At 35.5% G+C, this 20,319-nt stretch overlaps 2 protein-coding genes across 4 annotated transcripts in view; one reads left to right on the plus strand and one right to left on the minus strand.

Moving 5' to 3' along the window:
• The window catches only part of cfap58 (cilia and flagella associated protein 58), a 134,263-nt gene extending 119,494 nt beyond the window's left edge, over window positions 1-14,769 (minus strand). For 2 of the 3 annotated variants that reach the window (XM_017456834.3, XM_053676090.1), the window contains exons 1-6: window positions 14,601-14,769; window positions 11,217-11,501; window positions 9,945-10,093; window positions 5,302-5,458; window positions 2,057-2,251; window positions 1,534-1,671 (exon numbers count right to left, since the gene is read on the minus strand). In XM_017456834.3, coding sequence (XP_017312323.1) covers window positions 1,534-1,671; window positions 2,057-2,251; window positions 5,302-5,458; window positions 9,945-10,093; window positions 11,217-11,501; window positions 14,601-14,606 — 930 coding nt within the window. In that variant the 5' untranslated portion in view covers window positions 14,607-14,769. Of the gene's footprint in view, window positions 1-1,533; window positions 1,672-2,056; window positions 2,252-5,301; window positions 5,459-9,944; window positions 10,094-11,216; window positions 11,502-13,437; window positions 13,565-14,600 lie in introns of those variants that run through there. The other variant, XM_017456835.3, reaches the window with a different exon arrangement.
• Window positions 14,770-17,023: 2,254 nt separating this feature from the next.
• The window catches only part of neurl1aa (neuralized E3 ubiquitin protein ligase 1Aa), a 108,178-nt gene continuing 104,882 nt past the window's right edge, over window positions 17,024-20,319 (plus strand). The window contains exon 1 of the mRNA XM_047151386.2: window positions 17,024-17,327. Within this exon, the coding sequence (XP_047007342.1) occupies window positions 17,246-17,327 (82 nt within the window). The 5' untranslated portion in view covers window positions 17,024-17,245. The remainder of the gene's footprint in view (window positions 17,328-20,319) is intronic.

Genomic DNA, 20,319 nt, shown 5'->3' on the forward strand with positions numbered 1-20,319 from the left:
CTAAGTGAAAATGTCCAAACTGGGCCCAAACTGTCAATATTTTGTGTGGCCACCATTATTTTCCAGCACTGCCTTAACCCTCTTGGGTATGGAGTTTACCAGAGCTTCACAGGTTGCCACTGGAGTCCTCTTCCACTCCTCCATGACGACATCACAGAGCTGGTGGATGTTAGAGACCTTGTGCTCCTCCACCTTCCGTTTGAGGATGCCCCACAGATGCTCAATAGCGTTTAGGTCTGGAGACATGCTTGGCCAGTCCATCACCTTCACCCTCAGTTTCTTTAGCAAGGCAGTGGTCGTCTTGGAGGTGTGTTTGGGGTCATTATCATGCTGGAATACATGCTGGGATCATGCTCTGCTTCAGTATGTCACAGTCCATGTTGGCATTCATGGTTCCCTCAATCAACTGTAGCTCCCCAGTGCCGGCAGCACTCATGCAGCCCAAGACCATGACACTCCCACCACCATGCTTGACTGTAGGCAAGACACACTTGTCTTTGTACTCCTCACCTGGTTGCCGCCACACACGCTTGACACCATCTGAACCAAATAAGTTTATCTTGGTCTCATCAGACCACAGGACAGATGCAGACCAATTTGATGCAGTGTGCGGTGTATGGTCTGACCATTGACAGACTGACCCCCCCCCCCCCCCCCCCCCCTTCAGCATCTGCAGCAATGCTGGCAGCACTCATACGTCTATTTCCCACAGACAACCTCTGGATAAGACGCTGAGCATGTGCCCTCAACTTCTTTGGTCGACCATGGCAAGGCCTGTTCTGAGTGGAACCTGTCCTGTTAAACCGCTGTATGGTCTTGGCCACCATGATGCAGCTCAGTGCCAGGGTCTTGGCAATCTTCTTATAGCCTAGGCCATCTTTATGTAGAGCAACAATTCTTTTTTTCAGATCCTCAGAGAGTTTTTTGCTATGAGGTGCCATGTTGAATTTCCAGTGACCAGTATGAGGGAGTGTGAGAGCGATGACACCAAATTTAACACACCTGATCCCCATTCACACCTGAGACCTTGTAACACTAACATGTCACATGACACTGGGGAGGGAAAATGGCTAATTGGGCCCAATTTGGACATTTTCACTTAGGAGTGTACTCACTTTAGTTGTCAGCGGTTTAGACATTAATGGCTGGAAAAAAAATATATTTGAATGTTAATGTTAATTTGAATGTTAATAATGTTCATGAAATACATCTGTACTGAGGGGGTCCATGAAATTTGTAGTACAGTTAAAGAGGTTCCTGGCAAAAAAAAAAAAAAAAAAAGAACCACTGTGAGAACCACTGTTCTAGGCAAGCTGGAGTCCATGTACAAATCACTCCATCCCAGTTAGGCTCAATCTCAAATGGCTTCCTATTCACTATATTCACTGTATTTCAAAACAAATGTGCACCATATAGTAAATCTTTAGTAATAATACTAGAGATTTGTGTGTGTGTGTGTGTGTGTGTGTGTGTGTGTGTGTGTGTGTGTGTGTTTGTATGTGTGTGTGTGTGTGTGTGTGTGTGTGTGTGTACCTTCAGTTCAGAGGCTTGTTGGTTATTTTCGTAGGTAAGCTGCTCTAACCTGAGTGTGTTCTGGTCGTTCTCCTGCTGGAGTTTAGTCTTGCGCACTTGCAGCTGCTCCAGCTCTTTAGAGACTCTCTCGTTCAGAATCTGTCACACACACACGCCACCACAAATTAAATACAGGTCTCAGTGGGACAAGTCATGTGGGTGTTCGTGTAAGAATGTGTCAGCATTTTTGCGATCATTTTTGTGGAAGGGAAGTCTGTAAGCATTTGTGAGTGTATAACTGGTGTGTGTGTGTGTGTGTGTGAGAGTGTGTGGATATGTATTTAACCCTTTGCGAACACCAACAAAGACTAAATGTCCTCATAAATATAGAATAGTGTCAGATCTCTTCACAATCACAACGTCCTTCAGTCCAATTATTAGTCACCACATCATTTTGTTTCTCATTTGTAAAAAACTGAAGATTTAATTCATAATTCGGAAGCAGTGAGTTAGCTATAAAAAAGTATTCTAATCAAAGTTTCACCTTTTGTTCATAGAGCTGTTGCTCCATCTTCTTCTGGTCGTCTTTGCCGTGCTGGCTTTGTGCGATTATTGCTTTCATTTCCAACTGCTGGGCTTCAACATCTGCACGAAGCTGTTTCAGTTCTTTCTCCAGCGTCTCTTTCTGACGGGTCTCTCTCGAGCACTCGTTCTGGCGCACCTGGATGTCCTGCTCTAGCTGGAATAAAGTGCATGTGTAGTTGTTGGATGATTGTTTTGATCTAATTGATATTGGATAGTAAATTATCCAATTCACAATAAAATAAATAGGAATGCCTTGAACTCCTTAAGTGAAATAATATTAGGATGAGCTAAACAAACTATTGGCCATCATTTGGTCTATTGGGCAACAATGGGCCAAACATTTGATTAAAAGGCCAACCAGCTTTTAACAACATTTAAATCCACTTTCACATTTCCACCTGTGAAATTTCAGCCATTCGAAATTATTCAAATAATTTTGAATCAAAATGCAAAGCTCAAATCAAAATGCCTTTTTCTGTATCAAAACATCAGATTTTTTTTTAAATTTTATTTATTTATTTTTTTTGTGATATGGATATGTGGGTCTAAAAAAATAATTAAATAAAAATAATATTTAATTTCACCTCCACCCCCACCCCAACCCAACTAAGACACAAGCAAAAATGCCTGTTCCTCAGGTTGATTATTTTCTAATAGCAGTACATCCTGGAGTGTTTTCTTCTTCTTACTTGAGGAGTTTGACAGTGCTGCCAATTTTTTTTTTTTTTTATTAAAACATTACATTCATTAACCGTTATCCATTTATAGTTAGGTTTTGTGAAAACAAGTACATGAAACAAGTTAGTTCCTGTTAACACTTATATTATAACAACTATAAATCCATTCATCCATCCATTTTCTGTACCACTAACCCTAACCCTTTCACAGGGAGCTCAGGGCACACCCAGGGGACACCCATTATGGGGTACATCACAGGGCACAATCACACACATTCACATGCTAATGTGGAAGTGCCAATCAGCCTCCATGTCTTTGAATTGAAGGAGGACATTGGGGTTCCCAGTGGAAACCCTGTGCAAACTTTGTGCACACAAGGCGGAGCCGGAAATCTGCTTTTTTTACAAAGGCACTGTAAAAAAGAAAAGTTGACTTAACTTAAAATTTCAAGGCAACTTGCTGCACAGCTTTTTTGAGTTTACTCAACTCAAGGTTAAAAATTGAGTTAAGTGAAGTTAAGTTGAGTAAACTCAAAAAAGCTGTGTAGCAAGTTGCCTTGAAATTTTTAGTTAAGTCAACTTTTCTTTTTTTACAGTGTGTTGTGCAAATGTGCTAACCACTAATACATCGTTCCCCTGCTATAAATAATAATTTCCAAGAAACCACAAAGCCTTCTCTCCTGCCGACATTCCTGTGTCTGAAATCTTTAATAGCTTTACCTCTGACTGTTATAAAGCCCTGATACTGGAGACTCCTTCCATGAATGTAAAATAAATGTCTCCTTACAGGACACTTCCCCAAATCAAAAACTGCAGATTTTTTAATCCATTCATGAGAAGTTTCTGCCACACATGTCCCACTGAATTAGCTGTTACTATAGAAATAATAACATATTAGAAACAATGCATTAATATAAACTGTATGAGCTGCTGTTATAGAAAATTACAGTAAGCAACACCTTCTGACTAATCAGAATCTAGAAATCAACAGTGCTGTGGTATAATTCATATTCTGGAAAAGAGGTCTGTTATGCTAGCCCTTTCATGTTACTACATGCTTACTGCGAGTGATACTGGTTTATATGTTGACTTTCTGAGAAACTGTAAACTACATTGCTTACAGTTTTTCAGGTTTAACTAATTATCAAAGTGACTTTTAATTAGGGTATACAGTAGTAGGAACAGGTTTAATATGTGGCCACTCGGATATAAATACCCGGATATTCTCAGGTATTTCAATAGAAACTTCATAGCATGACAGGAAGCTAAGATCAGCAGTGTGCCACTAAAATGGAAGCATGTCACTGAAATTGAAATTGCAGTATAAGATCTTGAGTTTTGGCTTTGGTGCATACAAGTTTTTCATGCATGCTATCTCTGTCTTCTTTGAAATTTAATATCCTGTGACCGGCTACGCCAAGCATCCAATCAATTCCCCCTGTGTTGTGCTTGGTAAACAAAACAGAAAGTACTTTTCCCCTCCACCAGCCTACCATCAAGGGAGTCATATCTCTCTATAATGCCAAGGCCAAGTGTTTCATTTGCAAGCTTTTCAGTCTGAGTTTAACCAGAAAAAAATGATATGTGGCAAATAAATTATACTATTTGGAACTAATGTTCTGCATTTAAACAATTACTGAACCAGGCCCACATTTCCTCTATCGATCTGCTGCCTAAATAAGGATGCTACAGATGAAACACTAAATACTGCTGAACTGCAAAATATGCCTTCCTGGTCATAAAGCATGATAAAATCCCATGGAAATCCAATGAGCTACAGCACTACTGAAGTGAAACTGTTGAATATTATCCAGGCTGTAAACAAAAAAGCTTCAGTGAAATTAAAAGCTAAATCAAAACCAGAGTCACACAGTGGCTTTCTATGTGCATTAGTCAAAAGCGTCTGTGTTATTGTGAACATAAGTAGGATTACTGTCACTGTAACTGAATCACATATTAGAGAGTCTGTGCTTGCATTAATATTTTGCTCCCAAGGCACAGCGGTCACTTAATATAAAGTGTGTCCACGGTTCATAGCTCTTATGTTCTGTTCAGAAGATAGCTCTATTTCACTAATGAACATTTTGTGCATGCATGTGACTTAATTATGTGCATATATACCCACCAGCGACTAATAAGAGCATCTGTACCCCTGCTTATACATGCATTTATCCAATCAACCAATCATGTGGCAGCACCACAGTACATAATATCATGTAAATATAGTTCATTTTCACTCACAGCAGTCTCTAAAGTTTACACAGAGTGTTGCGAAAAACAAAAAACATCCAGTGAGTGGCAGGTGGAAATGCCTTGTTAATGAGAATGGTCACTCTTTACAACTGTGCTGAGCTGAAAAGCATCTCAGAACACACAACACATCAAGCCTTGAGGTGGATGTGCTGCAACAGCAGGACACTCTTAGACAAGAACATGAATCTGAGGCTACACTGAGAACAGATTAACCAAAAACAGACAGTTGAAGAGTAGGTCTGGGCCCACCGATGGCTCGTAGGACTTTAAATACCTGTAAGATGGTTTCCTGGATCTTCATGTTTGCCTCTTCAGCCTCATGTTGCTTGATTGTGGCCTTTTCAAAATTGTCTCGGAGAGTCACCAGCTCGGAGAGTAGCTTGTCTCTCTCAGCCGTCAACTGCTCCTTGATTTTCAATAGCTCGCCCACACTGCAAAACAAAAACCCATTCAGAGCAATTATCCGTGGCTTTTTAGCACAGCCGAAGCATCAATTAGCACTTGGACGACATGCAGAACTGGGTTCTAAGAAATATGCATACAAGCTGCTTACAGTATATGAGCACCACTAGAGTCCATTTAATATGGTGCAGGGCTCTACAGTGTGACCATTTCAGTAGCATTTGCAACTGAAAAGTACTTTGTGACTGTGAATAAATATTCAGTCGCACCGGTGCGAGTGACCTGTTCAGATTTGCATAATACAATTGTAATAATAACTACAACTCCAAAATGCATCTACACCTAGCAACAGTTACTTTCACACTGATTTTCATCACCTTAGTCAACTTAACAAGTGTACAAATAATGCAAAGAAGCCATTATGATGACAAGAGTAACACTGTATATCATCTGTGTCTCTCAACTTGCTGATCTCACAATCCGCCATCTTATATTGATCACGCAAAATGACCTGAACCTGTGACTGTGACATGGTCATGCAGACACAGCGAGTAAATTAATAATAATGCTAATGCTACAAGGTTGAGTGTAATTCAGACTTCTTCATTAAATAATTCCTCACCAATCATAATCAAGAGTAGCAACTGTTCTGTCTGTAAGCATACAGTACGCTGCCTGTCTCCTTCACTCTCTTCACCAACTCTAATAGACAGCGCATTCACTTCATTTAAGATCACGGTTGCCAAATATCACAAGAAAAGTCAACTCCAGTTTTCATGTTTTGATTTAAACCCCAAAAAACACAATATTATCAGCATATATGCCAACAATGTAATGGGGGACCCCTTTTAGGAAGGAACAACTGATCAAACAAAAAAATAAAATAAAATGTAAAGACAGAAAATTTGCTTAGTTATAAATGAATAATTTAATATAAAAATTGATATTATAATAAATTCATAAAATATAAATAAAATGATAAATGAAATAATGTTTAGTTTATATGGGTTGCATTTAATATCAATTTGACATTAAGCTTAGTAGGCTATTTCCTTAGATGCTATTAGCTGTCTTTTTCCTAATATGGATCATTTTTATATTAGTCTATGTTTAATTAGGACCCTTTATTGTTTAAGATATTTAAAAATAAATATTTTATGCTTGTTTATTCATCAATTAACCAACAGTATCTCATTGCTATTATTTTTATTTAATTAACAGTGACGATGAGCAGAGAGCTTACATTTAATTGTTTATGATAGACCTCCTGATTAAAGCTTAAACAAAAAAAAAGAGGTTCTTTTATATATTAGATCTCCATTGGTATCGGTTGATCAAGAGGACAAGAAATCATTTTTGGTCGTAAAAATCCTGATCGGAGCATCCCTAATGATAATAATTAAACTAAAGTGCTTTGCATCTGATGGGTAAATGAACTCACCCAATCGCATCCTGTATGATATTATTCAGATATATACACGATATACGCAGAGCAATTTGAGAACCAGCTCCAACCCAGAACCATTACAGTGGAAAATGGCTAATAGTGTAACTTGAAATATATTTAAGAGGAGCAGACTTCAAAGACTGAACATTGAGATCTAATGTATTTGTTTACAAGGTGGAACAGGTTAATGGTTGTTTTGTTTTTTTTGCATACAGTCTATAAAATTAACTGAAAATATTACATTTAGTTTATCAGAAGGTAAATTAATTTGTCACAGCTCTACACTATGTTAATAAATGCTGTTATAATTGACCAGCTCAAGTTTTTTCATGCCTACTTGTGCATTATATTGTCGCACATTAACGTTACAATCTCTAAAAAAAAATAAACTTCAACAGTGCTCCTAAATTTTTGACTCTGCTCCTAAAATTTGTAATTAGGAGCACAAGTTCCCCTAAAAAATTGTTACCATAGAGCCCTGTGGTTCCGTACTAATTTGTACTGTTTGTATTTCCTGCACTTTTGATCATTATAATCAGAATTTTTTTTTTTATAGATTAAAGAGTTGAGTGCAAAAGTTTGCATACCCCTCAGACACAATAGATATTAATTTCCCAGCTTAATATCCAGTTATTCTTCACAGTTTCATTTTATTTGGTATGTACCATATTTTGATTTATTTAATATTGTAACCAATAAGACTAAATGTATTAATAGTATAAAATATAAAGATATGCCAGTTTAAAAGTTCTGAATGTGATATAAATATTCTCTAATAGCTTGTTTGCCCACCCTTTGCCTTTTGTATCTTCTGAACAGATTTTGGATCCTCTAAGATGTAATATTCTGGATACCGAGAGAGTCATGGCAAAGATTCCTTTTAAATGGATTTTGGCATACAATAGTAACATATAGTTGTTACTTGAATACTACATTTTTTCTATGTAAATTACAAAAGGGAGCACCCATCCATCCATCCATCTTCTATAGTGCTTATCCTACAGGGTCGCGGAGAACCTGGAGCCTATTCGAGGGAGCATCGGGCACAAGGCGGGATGCACCCTGGACAGGGTGCCAATCCATCGCAGGGCACAATCACATACACATTCACACACCCATTCATACACTACGGACACTTTGGACATGCCAATCAGCCTACCATGCATAACTTTGGACTGGGTGAGGAAACTGGAGTACCCGGAGGAAACCCCCACAGCACAGGGAGAACATGCAAACTCCACACACATAGAGCAGCAGCGGGAATTGAGCCCTCAACCCTTACAGTTTGAGGTGAACGTGCTAACCACTAAGCCACTGTAAAGAGAGCACCATTTTCTTTTCTTTTTTTCTTTTTTTTTCCACCCAGAAAGCATGGGGGATGCAAACTTATGCTCTCAACTATATAATATGTAAAATACATAATAATACAAATTATGGAACTCAAGCCAATTTTATCTTTGGTTTTAAACACCAGGAGCTCTGAGTGATAGCATTAACTCCTGCTGGTGAAAAAGCAAATGACTGACATATTCAAATCCTTTTGAATATTTTTATTATTTATTTATTTATTTATTTATTTATTTATTTATTTATTTGAGCTGGAATATGTCAAGGAGGAAGAACAATGTACATGGAAATAAATAGAGAGTTTTGTCTCTTAAAGTGCATCTACAAAGTGGAACAATATGGGTGTTTCTAATAAAGTGTCCAGAAAATGCACTTAGTGTTTACCCCAACAAAGCTATGGTGTCTGATACACTTGTACCAGCACTAATACCTAGAATGTGATCTGCAGTATATGATGGGCCACCTGCACTATGACGGAAGCAGCCTAAAAGCACATAAACCTCAAACAATGATTACGAACTATGCCATAAAATCTACAGAGCACTAATCATATTTCAGGGGCAGTTGGGAATATATTTTGATATTAAGTATCTTTGTCATTTGTGCAGATCACCACAGATAACCTAATCTCCAATGCCATAACCTAAATCCATTCATAATGGTAATCTGCTATGGAGAACTCAAAAGTTATTATTCAGACTTGAAAAAACTAATATTATTATTTATTACTCTTACATACAAAATATGTTATAGAATATATAGTATATTATATTACATCATAAATAAAGAATATCTGTAATTTCACTGGCATAGCGTGTGCGTGTGTGGTCTGGGAGAACAGCCAAAATAGACAAAAAATTGGGTTTTGGACAAAATCTTTTTCTGTCTATAACATGATTTGACCCTTTACCTATAAGAAACTAATATATTTTACCAATACCAATGCAGAAAACTTTTTATTTACTTTGTAGTCTTGCCTAGGCTAACTTCCTGCAGTGTTAGGTAAGGAGCCATTTTATCAAATGCAGTGGTAAAAATCTTTTAGGCAGTCTGCCTAAAATCTTGCTAGCTACTTTAAGTGTGATTTCCTCACACACTGAAAGTCACGTTTTGGTTAAGTTGTTGGATAGTTATGTGTTTTAGTGAAACAGACATACAGACAACAGACAAACAGACAAACAGACATAAGCCCAAACAATTCAGTTCAGAGTAATCAGATACTAGCTGTCAAAATGTTTGCGATGCTTCTGCATTTCCTCCCTTTGTACTGTTACTTTAAAATGCTATTTTACTTCAGGTTTTCTGTAGTTTTCAGACCTACATATATATATATATATATATATATATATATATATATATATATATATATATATATATATATATATATATATATATACACACACACACATATATATATATTTAATGTCAAAATGTCACCATATTAAAATTTTCCCAGGCTGACACACACAGTATAACACTCGTTAATATACTAATGAGCAGAGGATTTAACCCCAGTCCGATTAGTATTTAGCTCAGCCCACTTGTCATCAGATCACACATGACAAATCTTAATATCAAGTCTAATAATCTGAATGGGCCCTAATCCAATTTATAGATAAAATACTAAGTAACATCTTTTAAAACCCACTACATTTCAAAGCATGTAAATCTGAATTTTTAGGTATCGGCTAACTATAACCATGTTTACATCACACACTCACCTCTGCACTTCAGCTTTGGATACAACAACTTCTTGCTCGACAAGTACAGTAAGCCTGTTTATTTCCTGCTGTAGAGTCTTAATTGTGTCTTTAGCAATCTTCTCCTTTTCATGGGCCGCATCCACCATTTCCCAAGCCTTTTCGATTTCCTAAGAAACAGAGACTAAATTCAAGCTTAAAGCATACTGTATTATCTAATATGATATAAGAATCATCTGAGTACTCAGCTCAGCAAATAAACTGTGATCTCGCAATTTGTTGCTATAAAGTTTCTTTCTCTTTACAAATGTTATTTTTCTGGTGAATTTATTTACAACATAGTTGTATCCAACAATGTTTTAGTTTCTTTTCTTTTTGTTTTATTTAAATCATGTTCTATATTTTCCAGCTGATTCATATTATTAGTAAGAAAAAAAATCAACTATTGCACCTTTAATCCTCAGTGGCTTCCTATTCATGTTGTTGGTGCCCCATGTGCGGTATTATATAATAAAACTAAACTCATGACTGTATTTCTGTTGCATTATTTTGTTTAAAGATCTTTTGTTTTCATTTAGTACTGCCCTTCAGATGCTACATAAGCTGTTTACATGTTTCCCAAAAGACAAAATAATAGTTTACACCAATCATCCTGTTCAAAGTTTTACACCCCCTGGCTCTTAATGCATCGTGTTGCATTCTTGAGAATCAGTTGGTTCAAAAACTGGTTAATTTGTGTAAATTCAGTTATAATTGTGTCTTGTGGACTATACATAAACATTGTTATGTGAAATAGCTTGTTTGGGGCAGTACTGAATAAAAAAAACAACAAAATGCTATTTTTATGATCCCTCTTCTTTAAAAAAAAAAAAAAAAAAAAAAAAAGTTGTTAATATTTTGTAGATTCTACGAGGCGTATGTAAACTTATGACCTCAACTGTAAGTACAAAATATGTAAGGATATGAAGGATATGTTTTTCTTTTTAATAATCTAATTAGAAAAGGCTCAGATCATAATCACTCCAATTAAGCTCTTGTTGCACAAAATATTTTCATTTTACAAATAATACCAGCACTGAATATGAAGGTCACACCAACAAGGAATAAATTAGACAGAGTTAGAGCTAGCCAAGGATTTTTTTATTTGTTATTTTATTTAAATTTGCATTTGCATTTCATTGTAAAAGACTTAACAAATTCATTCAAATCTAAACCTCTTAACCCCAATTTGTTTTTCTGAAGCAGATAATGAGCACCATTTTCATACCTAATCCTTTTTTGCTCATACTATACCTTTTTTAGTGGCATAATGGTGGCCTGGTCTTCATGAGACAGCTTCAATGCCGCCTCCACTTTGACAGCGTTGGCCCTTATCTCTGCTTTCAGCTCTCTGCATTTTGTCATCAGCCTGTTTTCATTCTCATGTGAGTTCTTCAGGGCTGTGATGAGCTTTTCATGTTCCGCCCTGAACTTAAGATCCAGACTGTTCTCTCCTGCCAGTTCGTTCAACACATCCTGGAACTCCTTCTCAAAAGCTTCAAATGAGTTCTCTTCCACTGCCGGCTTCTGAGCTTTCTCCTACACCAAGAGCACACAAAAGGAATTGCGAACTAATTTTCTGTTTCTCTAAATGCACGGACACAATTATAATCCTGTAACAGTGACACAGTAACTTCACGGTTGGTTTGCTTATCTTGAAATAAAGTAAAACCACAAAACTACATATGATAAATTATGCTTTAAAACAGGGAGCATGAAAATAATTACTTTATTGAAGGAAGAATTGTTCATACAAATTCAAATATTAGACTACATCTTCAAATGAAAGGTCCATGGAAATGTGAAAAATATGGCTGACTGAACAGGAGTAGGACTACTCTAGAAATTATAGGCATTTTGTGAGGCTCGATAACATGGTAATAATATTGAAAATCATAACAAAATGTTCCAATGCTATTGTGATAAGAAAATTCAATATTGGCTAAATCACGTGATCATTGCTGAGAAACTCAGTACTCAATAATAATAATAATAATAATAATAATAATAATAATAATAATAATAATAATAATATGCACTTACACAGCTCTTACATCACTACTCTGTGAACTTTGTTCCTCTAACACTCATTTAAAATAATCTTGTATGGTAGGACTACTTGTATTGTTCTGTGCTCGATATACCACTTTTCTTGTATTTCTTCATTTGTAAGTGGCTTTGGATAAAAGCATCTGCCTAATGACTAAATGTAAATGTAGTCACTTTTAATCAGGCGACAGTGTGCAGACAATATTAAGATAACTTTACGATGAACTTGGATACGATTTTTTTTTTCAATAGTGATATTGAAATGGGATTTATTGTTGTGAATAATAGGTATGACCGACCGACCGACCGACCGACCGACCGAAAGACAGATTAGATAGAGTAGATAGATTGATGGATAGATGGATAGATGGATGGAAGGAAGGAAGGAAGGAAGGATGGATGGATGGATGGATAGATAGATAGACAGACAGACAGACAGACAGACAGACAGACAGACAGACAGACAGACAGATAGATAGATAGATAGATAGATAGATAGATAGATAGATAGATAGATAGATAAAGCCTAAACCAATGGAAATGTGTTGTCCCAAATTACCAAAATTGAAATTAAAAATGGTTGTTAGGGTGTTTGCTTGATGAATAGCAAGAAAGCTTAGACACCTTGGAAATTCAAATAGCATTCCAATAATTAATATCTAAATTAATCCGAGTTTACAATAGGCAAAAGTTTAATGTGAAAATACTCTGGGTTGTGTGTGTATGTATGTATATATATATATATATATATATATATATATATATATATATATATATATATATATATATATATATATATATATATATATATATATATATATATATATATATATATATATATATATATATATATATATATATTATTTGAAAGTAGACAGTAGTTAGCAATTTTAAGGTGTTAACTGATTTCTATAAAGCAGAAAACATGAAAATAACAGTTGTTGTTGATTTTTTTGTTTAGGACAAGGTAGCTGTATGGGAGTCTTGGTGTCACTTTGTGGTTATTTTTAGTAGATTAAGTCATGTTAAACTTTTAATGTTAAGCATTTTATCCTTAATTAAATTTAATAGAGAAATTTAATTTGTAAATGTATTTCATAATTAGTTTATCTGTCTGTAAGGCTTTAGGTGAGCTTAGTTATATAGAGATTATTTAACTTTTAATTTTCTTTGTTTCGTTGTGTTATTTATAAAAACAAATTCAAAACAAGTCAATTTTCAGTTCAATGTGCAATTTTCATATTGTTTTAATATACGTTTAATACATACGTTTTAATATACGTTTTCTGCATACATTTAACTATTTCACACATAGTTAAACATAGTTTCTTATCTCTGATGTGTGTAAGATCATTAAGTTCTCTTATCTATCATGGAGGAGCAGTATAAACCAGCGGGGGGATACATTCAAAGTTTCTTATCCTACCTCCATTATGCACGTTTTCAGCGTCTGTTCCGAAACTTATATCAACCAAAAGCTTCAGTATTTTATAAATCTACAGTTTAAAATGTAAAGTAAAGCTGACAATATTTTTTATCTCGCTGTTTATGAAATGCGTCCCTGTTGCTATGCAACCGCGTGAAGGCCCCGCCCCCTTCCTGCAGTCCAGAATCGTGCCCTGATCCCTATTCCCTACACACTATAAAAGCTCTTCCTCATCCCCTATTGACTCTTCTGGAAACTCTTACAGTGCATTGTAGGATTTGTTAATATGTTTTAGTTTTCAACCTAATGCATTCGTCTTATTATTATTATTCCCCTTCTTCTACTACTTATTATTATTATTATTATTATTATTATTATTATTATTATTATTATTATTATTATTATCGTCAGCAATGTGTGTGAAGAGGATCACTTAGTGATAGCTATTTCCGAGATGCATACAGAATTATCTAAATTAACCCGAGTTTGCAATAGGTAAAATATTAATGTGAAAATACTTTGGGTTGTATATATTTTTATATAGTTTATTATTATTATTATTATTATTATTATTCTTTTGAAAGTAGACAGTAGTTCGCAATTTTAAGGTGTTTACTTGGTCTAACTGATTTCTATAAAGCAGTAAACATGAAAATAACTGTTGTTGATTTATTTATTTATTTATTTATTTTTTTAGTTAATGCTTTGAGCAGTAGTTAGTGTTTAGGACAAGGTAGCTGTATGGGAGTCTTGGTGTCACTTTGTGGTTATTTTTAGTAGATTAAGTCATGTTAAACTTTTTATGTTAAGCATTTTATGCTTAATTGAATTTAATAGAGAAATTTAATTTGTAAATGTATTTCATAATTAGTTTATCTGTCTGTAAGGCTTTAGGTGAGCTTAGTTATATAGAGATTATTTAACGTTTAATTGTCTTGGTTTCGTTGTGTTATTTATGAAAAACAAATTAAAAACAAATAAATTTTCAGTTCAATGTACAATTTTCATATTGTTTTAATATACGTTTTCTGCATACATTTAACTATTTCACACATAGTTAAACATAGTTTCTTATCTCTGATGGGTGTAAGATCATTAAGTTCTCTTATCATGGAGGAGCAGTATAAACCAGCCGGGGAATCATTCAAAGTCTTTTATCCTACCTCCATTATGCACGTTTTCAGCGTCTGTTCCGAAACTTATATGCGTCTATCAACCAAGAGCTTCAGTATTTTATAAATCTACACAGTTCAAAATGTAAAGTAAAGCTGACTATCTTTTTTATCTCGCTGTTTATGAAATGCGTCTCTGTTGCTATGCAACCGCGTGAAAGCCCCGCCCCCTTCCTGCAGTCCAGAATCGTGCCCTGATCCCTATTTCCTACACACTATAAAAGCTCTTCCTCATCCCCTAGAGATTCTTCTGGCAACTTTTACAGTGCATTGTAGGATTCGTTAATATGTTTTTAGTTTTCAACCTAATGCGTCATTATTATTATTATTATTATTATTATTATTATTATTATTATTATTATTATTGTTGTTGTCAGCAATGTGTGTGAACAGGATCACTTAGTGATAGCTATTTCCGATATGCACGCAGAATTATTTCCTCCCTCCCCCCCGACAAAACAAGCTGCTTACAGCATTCAAAGCAAATGATCCAAACGACAGCGTCATTCATTTCATGTGATTTTGTTTTTCTTGTTGATCTTTACACTAGGTGGCAGCTTTACACAAATCGTTGGTCAAAGAGCACAAGCCCTCAGTCTCAATCTGAATAACGACTCATACTGTACAACCTGGACATTATGGCCTGCACTGGTTCAGTAATGTAAGCCTGCTTCAAAATTCACTGAAGGAATGAAGGCGAAACAAGCAACAAATTCTTACTACTGTGGGAATTCCTCTAAGATTATGTAATTTAGGAAGTTGGGTTAGAGAAGCCTCAAAGTTTGCAAATCTATTATCAATTCAACAGGTGGCTGTTTTGAAATAAATAAATAAATAAAGTATTTGAAGGTCTTGATTTTTTCAACATGTTTCTTTTGTATTATTTATATAACTCATATTTATATTGTTTCGATGTTATTTATATAAGTTATAAGTTGCTGGCAATTTTACTGACCAGTAAAGTACTGTCAATGTGCAATGTACTATTCTGTACTTTTATATTGTAGCCTACTTTTAGAGCAAAAATAATAAAAATTGCAGTAAAGACACAGTAAAATTACAACTTTTGTTTGCTAAATTACAATGTTACTGTTAAAAATGACAGTTTATTAAACATACAGTTTAGCACCATGTAATAATTTTAACTGGCAACTAAGATCTACAGCAATTTACTTTACATTTTATAGTAACTTGTTTGCAGTGTAGGTGTTCAAACTTTAGACTGGTGTCCTATGTGCTATATTTATTACATACTGTATAATATGCTTCCACAGCTATATACGCTGGTTGTAAAGAGAAATTATTTGAGGTACTGTATTTTTTTTTTAGGTTTTCCTCTGTAGTTTGGCCATTCTCCTCTGACCTCTCTCATGAACAAGGTTTTCTGCCCATAGAACTGCCACTCACTGGATAATAAGATAAGATAAGATAAGATAAGATAAGATAAGATAAGATAAGATAAGATAAGACTTTATTGATCCCATGGGGAAATTATAGCATTCCGGCAGCATACATCAACAACAAGGCACAAAATACACCTATGAAATAAAGTAAGAATAAAAATAAGCTAAAAGTAAAACGAAAATTGAATATATTCAAAAATAAAATAAACTTTGAAAGTACAAATAGTAAAAATATGCATAGCATTGATATATTATAAATAGTAAAATTATAAAGTATGTATCATATACAGCTATACTAAGATACTTAGCTATGCTAAGATGCAAAAAGTACGTTATATTGTTTTGCAGTTCTATATAGGCTAGTGGTACACTTATATATGCAGTATTATCTACAGATGAGACATCCACAGATGGGGTAGTTACAGTTGCCATGGATGCTTTTTTTATTTTATTTTATTTGTATTTTTGTTTGTTTTTGTTGCTTCCTGTACTGATTCTTGTTTCAAACTCTAGAGAATGTTACATGTGAGATCAGCAGTTTCCGAAATACTTAAACCAGCCTATCTGACACGGTCCAAGTCACTAGGATCACAATTTTCTCCGTTCAGATGTTTGATATGAACATTATCTAAAAACTTATGACCTGTATCTGCTGCCACATGATTGGTTAGTCGGATAATTGCATGAATGTCCAGAGGTAGGCTACAGGTGTTCCTATTAAAGTGGCCAGTGAGTGTACTGTTCTAAAGTCGGCTTATAGGCTAAAATAATGTCAACTTAAGTGTAATGACAATTTTAGCCCAATGTGACATGTGCTCGGTTGCTCAGTGATGATAGCATAAAAGTTCTAATAAATACCCAGAATATTATAATATCCTACACCTTATAATAATACGCTTAGTGTTTGAACAATTGTCTATATGCCCAAAAAAAGAAAAAAAAAAGAAAGAAAAAAAAGAAGAAGAAAAAAAGGACAAACAGGATCAGATAGGCAGGAAGAAATAGCGAAACCGCTTTTTTCCTCTTCCTTTCCCATTTCATGTCGTTCTCGACTTCAGTCGCTGCTCGGCTGTAGAATAGAGCGCGCGCCTCCGACACCCTGCAAATCGCGCACTTCCGGATCAACACATTTATTCCACACTCCTAAAGAGTGACCGAGAGGACCTACATTATATCCAGAGCTTAACTTATTGTCGATCTGCAGCTTCAGGAAACTGGTATTACCTCTCAGTCATGGGAAACAGCGTGTCCGGAATCCCACCGCTCCAGAGAGGATATCACAACAGATTTCACAGACTTCACAACTCCCATAAAGGTCAGTGACTTTGGTGTTCATTCTCATGGGATGACTGAAAACCTCATTCGTCTGTCCGGTGTTAAGTTATCACCTCCAAATTTCCACATGCTCAACGTAAATACATCTAGTCTGACTTTTTTTTCATGATTGCTTGGATCTCATTTGAGACTGCGCTGTTATTTATAAACGCGCCCAAATTTATTTCATTTACCAGCTCTCCGTGCTTCCTTAATTACCTTACCTTACCTTACCTTGGCAACTTGTTGCATTCATTGTGGGTTATGTAAATCCGGTGGTGCTGAAGGACAGCGCTCGCGCTGGGGGGCAAATGGGACAAAGGGTGTTTCTCAACCAGCTCCCTAGCTCAGTCGGTAGTGAATCAGTAGGCTGTATGGTTGACTACACATTGGGACACTGATAACTGAATTTCCAGCGACATGACTAAGTATTAGCGCTATAAAACCTCACCGAAAAACACAAAAAAATATTTTATATTTTATATGTCTTATAAATTTGTTAGCTTAATAATCACACATATTTCTGTCATAATATGTTACACAGGATTGTATACTAGCTAGTGGATTAAAAAAAATAATTAAACACTCAAAAGTCGTTAGACTCAAAGAAACTGTATGTAGAATGTCAAATAAAGTTAAAAATCGCTAATGTACATAAGAATTTGAGAGCTAAAACAAAGATAACAAGCTACTTACATTTGTAGCCGGAAGTTGGCTGAGAGTTCATCCCCCATTTTTTTCAAGCTGAGAGGCTTTAGAAAACAAAACGTCACTTCCAGTAAAGGGACATAGTGAGCATCGATGCTCCCTGGTTTTTGTGGTGCATTGTGGGATTTTTTTTACGGAACAAATGTTCCAGTGTATTGGAAGATTGTGCAATTGAGACAGCCCTTAAAATGGTCAACTCCCTGATCAGTGCCCTGACTACTGAACTAGGGAGCTGGTTGAGATGCACCCAAAGGTTGTGCGTGCCCATGTTTCCAAGTAATTATAGGCAGGACAGTCACTGCCTTGGGGGCCTTAAGTGCCAGGATGTCATACTTTATTCATTCAGGAATAATTTAGAAAAAAATGGTTAATGGCTCTCATGTTCTGTATATTATATTCATTTTTCCTGTGTGTTCTGCTACACTATAAAATACTGGGTTAAATCTGACCCCACTTGAGTCATTTCTGTAAAGCAGTGCTAAGTCAGGCTGGAGCAATGTATACCAATGTCACTGATTCGATCTTGAGCTCAGTGTCATATGTTCTTTTTGTGCCTGTATGGGTTTCCTCAGGGTTCTCCAGTTTCATCCCACCTCCCAAAAACATGCATGTAAGTGAACTAGTTACTCTTAATTGCCATTAGGTGTGAATGAGTGTGTGCATAGTGCCCTGTGATACACTGGCATTCCACCTGGATTGTATTCTTGCCTTGCAACCATCACAACCCTGATCAGGAAAACTCAAAATAATGAGTACTTGTCACATATACACATATAACACAATATATGCTGGGATAATTTGACTACAGACTGTTGAGTTAGGTGTAGAACCCAAGCTGCTGAGTTGCTCTGGGATCCTGAACTTGTGTTTCTGTCTGTACAGAATTTCATATGTTCTCCCCATGTTCCTGTGGGTTTCCTCCATGTTGTCCATTTTCCTCCAATCTCCCAAAAACATGCAGGTAGGCTGATTGGCTATTGTAAATTGTCCTTTGGGTTGAATGTGTGTGTGTGTGTGTGTGTGTGTGTGTGTGTGTGTGTGTGTGTGTGTGTGTGTGTGTGTGTGTGGATGGTGCTATGCAATGGACAGGCAACTTATCTGGGGTGAATGTTTCCACTTTGCACAAAGAGTTACTGGGATTGGCTCTGGATCCACCTTGACCTTGACCAGTATAAAGCTGTTACTGTAGATGAATGAATGAATGAATGAATGAATGAATGAATGAATGAATGAATACATGAATGAATGAAATTTGCTTTTACTGATCCTGCTTTTAGATTTACAATTCGTTTGCTACAAGGCCCATGTTAAATTGTTTTCACAAACCCTTAATCCACTTCTAATCTCCACTATATTAACTAACCAAATGCTGGTTTAACATAATATGAAATAACATAACAAAATGACCCAAAGCTTCCAACACAGTTACTGGGTTATATAAATAGTCCTTCATATTTAGAGCTTATTACACTATAGTGAGGAAAATGTCCCTGGGAATTTAAATGGCATACTTCTGTAGGTTATAGAGGTAATAGTTTATGTTGCTGTTGCTATTGATTCCACTAAACAGCAATTTTTTTCTTCAGCTGTGAAATTATTTCAAAACTTCAAGAATTTAACAAATTGTTGATGGTTATTACAATATAATGATATATAATATAATAAACTGATGTTGTCCAATTCATAAAGCTATATAAATCTTAAAGATACAATGGTCACTGACTGCAATTTATTGTGTTATCATGTCATATATGAATGAATAGCTACTAAGTTGTGACAACACTGTGTAGCATGATAGGCAACAGATATCCAGCATTAACTGTTATTTATGCTAATTTAAAATGAATAAACATTGTGATTTTAAACATATGGTTTTCACTCTATTCCACTTATTGTAGTAGTGAACTAGATGCTCAGGTGATTTAACTCATTCTTTAAAAAGCGGTAGGAGTTTTTATTAGTATCTAGAATGAATTATGAAGACAATTTCACTGATTTGTGTCCCTCTGAATTATGTTCCTCTGAATTGTGTATTAGCAGACGTCTGATTCTGAACATTGTCTTGCTGGGAGACGTGATGATAATTGCAGCTTTCATTAGCATGTAGTCATTATATTCAAATGAAGAGGTGACATAGGGAGGACTGATGAGTAGAGGCTTTAACAAGACACTGATATTTCACTCTATTAGCTTGTGGAGTCAGGGCCAAAGAGGTCTTCCAGAGGTTAATACTTTGGATGTTTCCATCGATACAGAAGGGCATGAAGATGCCAACAACAACAAAA

Source organism: Ictalurus punctatus, chromosome 26 (assembly GCF_001660625.3).
Source record: "Ictalurus punctatus breed USDA103 chromosome 26, Coco_2.0, whole genome shotgun sequence".
Classification (NCBI taxonomy): domain Eukaryota; kingdom Metazoa; phylum Chordata; class Actinopteri; order Siluriformes; family Ictaluridae; genus Ictalurus; species Ictalurus punctatus.